General features: G+C 44.1%; 1 protein-coding gene across 1 annotated transcript in view; it reads right to left on the reverse strand.

Annotated features, from left to right (window-relative positions):
* The window catches only part of EPB41L5 (erythrocyte membrane protein band 4.1 like 5), a 54336-nt gene extending 52941 nt beyond the window's left edge, over positions 1-1395 (reverse strand). Inside the window, 1 exon segment of the mRNA XM_009887281.1 lies at positions 1216-1395. Coding sequence (XP_009885583.1) covers positions 1216-1395 — 180 coding nt within the window.
* Between the last annotated feature and the right edge of the window lie 785 nt (positions 1396-2180).

The raw sequence follows: 2180 nt of genomic DNA on the forward strand, positions 1-2180 counted from the left end.
ATTCCTGGCGTCAAATCAAGCATCCTAGGCACTAAGCAGCACTGGGTATGTTCATTACCTTGTTTCAGAGATGTACAAATTAGTTTTATTGCCATCTATAAAAGACTATCTATACAGTCATTTTGGAAAAAAAAAAAAAAAAGAAAGAAAAAAAAAGATGCCAAGCTGTTTCTTTAACCCTAGATTACTTCGGGTTCTGGATATCACAAGAACTATTTCTGCTCGTTATGTCAACAACACCGCTCAATACTAACAAGTTGAGCCTTCCTCAGACTACCAACAATTATAAACACTCTAGAATTGTGCTTAAAAATAAGAAAGGAAGAAAGAAAAGCCATTTCAAGAATGGCTGCTCTGCACGCTCTTTCTAGCCAGCAGCTCCAATGTCAGCGCAACTGTTATTGCAGCCAAAATCCTACAGAACTAGTCAGAAGGTCTCACAGACCCACAGCTTCCTAACTCAGCTATATGAGCTCAAAACAAGTCAGTAACAACTACAACACATGGTAATGGAAAAACAGAGCACATTGCTTCTATTGCTACTGTTCATCCTGTTGGCAAAAAACAGGTATGTAATTAAGCAGAACAGACACGTGTATATTAAGGGAGCTTTAGAAATGTAAAACAGTGGCTAACACCTCACTCCCAATAAAGCACTATGCTATGAGACAATCCCTGCTATATAATCTGCCCTCAGGAGAGGAAGGAAGTAGAATTCTTCTCTTTCCTTCCCCTCTCAAGTTGGCATTAAAAAAGCCATCCATCCCTGACACAAAATCAAAACAAACAAAACCCACATGGAAATTACTGCTAGTACTCTGCTCATCCCTCCTCTTCAACAAAGTTACACCAAGAGATTTACCTCCCTTCTCAAGATGCATACATAGCTTACTGAAAAGAAAATGCAATTCATCCAAACTGTTACTCTCTCTAAATTAAGCTTTGGCACAACAACTGCATTAACACGCTAGAAAGCATTCGATGTATAAGGCACAATGACATCTTAAAAAACACTCTCTAGTTTCAGTGAATAACACAAAGTTAACTATTCTTTCACTACCTTTTTATCACCAACAGCTTAGTGGATGTCAAGTCACAAGGGTCAGTTGCCACAACAAACAGATACACTTTTACCTAACTCATAAACAGCAAAGAGCACAATCAGATTGAAACAAGCCAACAGGACTTAAAAAAAAAAAATTGCATCACTCGTACCGGTAAGTCCACGCTGACATCTGTTCCATCCAGCAGCGCCACGCGACAAGTAATGATGGATTTTGCGTCTCCAGCTGCAGGGATGTGGGTTGCAGCTCTTTGGGCCTCTCTTAGCCGTTCCTTCTCTGCATGCTTACGCATAGACCGCCGCCCAAGGGTTCGACGGAAAAAGCTCAGCATCTTTGCTACAAAATCCAGCACAGAAAAAGAACACATTAGTTATCAAGACCAGGTTGGACGGGGCTTTGAGTAACCTGGTCTAGTGGGAGGTGTTCCTGCCCATGGCAGGGGGGTGGAACTAGATGATTTTTAAGGTCCCTTCCAACCCAAACCATTCTATGATTCTAGTCTTTCACAGAAAAAAGAAAAAAAGTTCTTAGAAAATTGGCACCAGACTTTGATAAAGAACTGTTAGACATTCCAATAGCCATTTCTCTTCTTTGGATTTAAATACCCGCGCTCTTTGAAAAAGACTTAATTCAAACCTTTGATGATGGTTGGGGTGATTTTTGGGACAACCTGAAAGCACGCCAGGGGCAAAAAAACCCAGCGATTGCGTAGCTCTCACGCAATTAATTGCCATCTTTCAGTCACAGAAACGCTACCGCGCTCTTCGATAAGAAGGTGATGTTCTCCCAACACAAAGCTGGAAAACGACTAAGAACTACGTACCACCAGCTATTTTCTTGGCGGACACGCTCCCTCTCACCGAACACAAAAAATAAGATAAGTGATAAACGGCTCTTCCCGCCCCAAAACTCGGCTGACAGACCAGGGACTCAGGTGCCGGGGCGCCTCTCGGGGAAAAAAGCTTTGGAGGGACAGGCGGTTCCCGTCTCTCCGCGGCCACGGCCGGGCAGGGGCAGGCGGTCTCCCGCCCTCTCACCGGCAAACACCCGAAGCCCAACAACCCCCCTCCCCGGTCCCCCCCGGATCGCGACCCAGCCCAGCACAGACCCACTCAC

This window comes from Charadrius vociferus, unplaced genomic scaffold, assembly GCF_000708025.1.
Source record: "Charadrius vociferus isolate BGI_N301 unplaced genomic scaffold, ASM70802v2 scaffold385, whole genome shotgun sequence".
In the NCBI taxonomy this organism is placed as follows: domain Eukaryota; kingdom Metazoa; phylum Chordata; class Aves; order Charadriiformes; family Charadriidae; genus Charadrius; species Charadrius vociferus.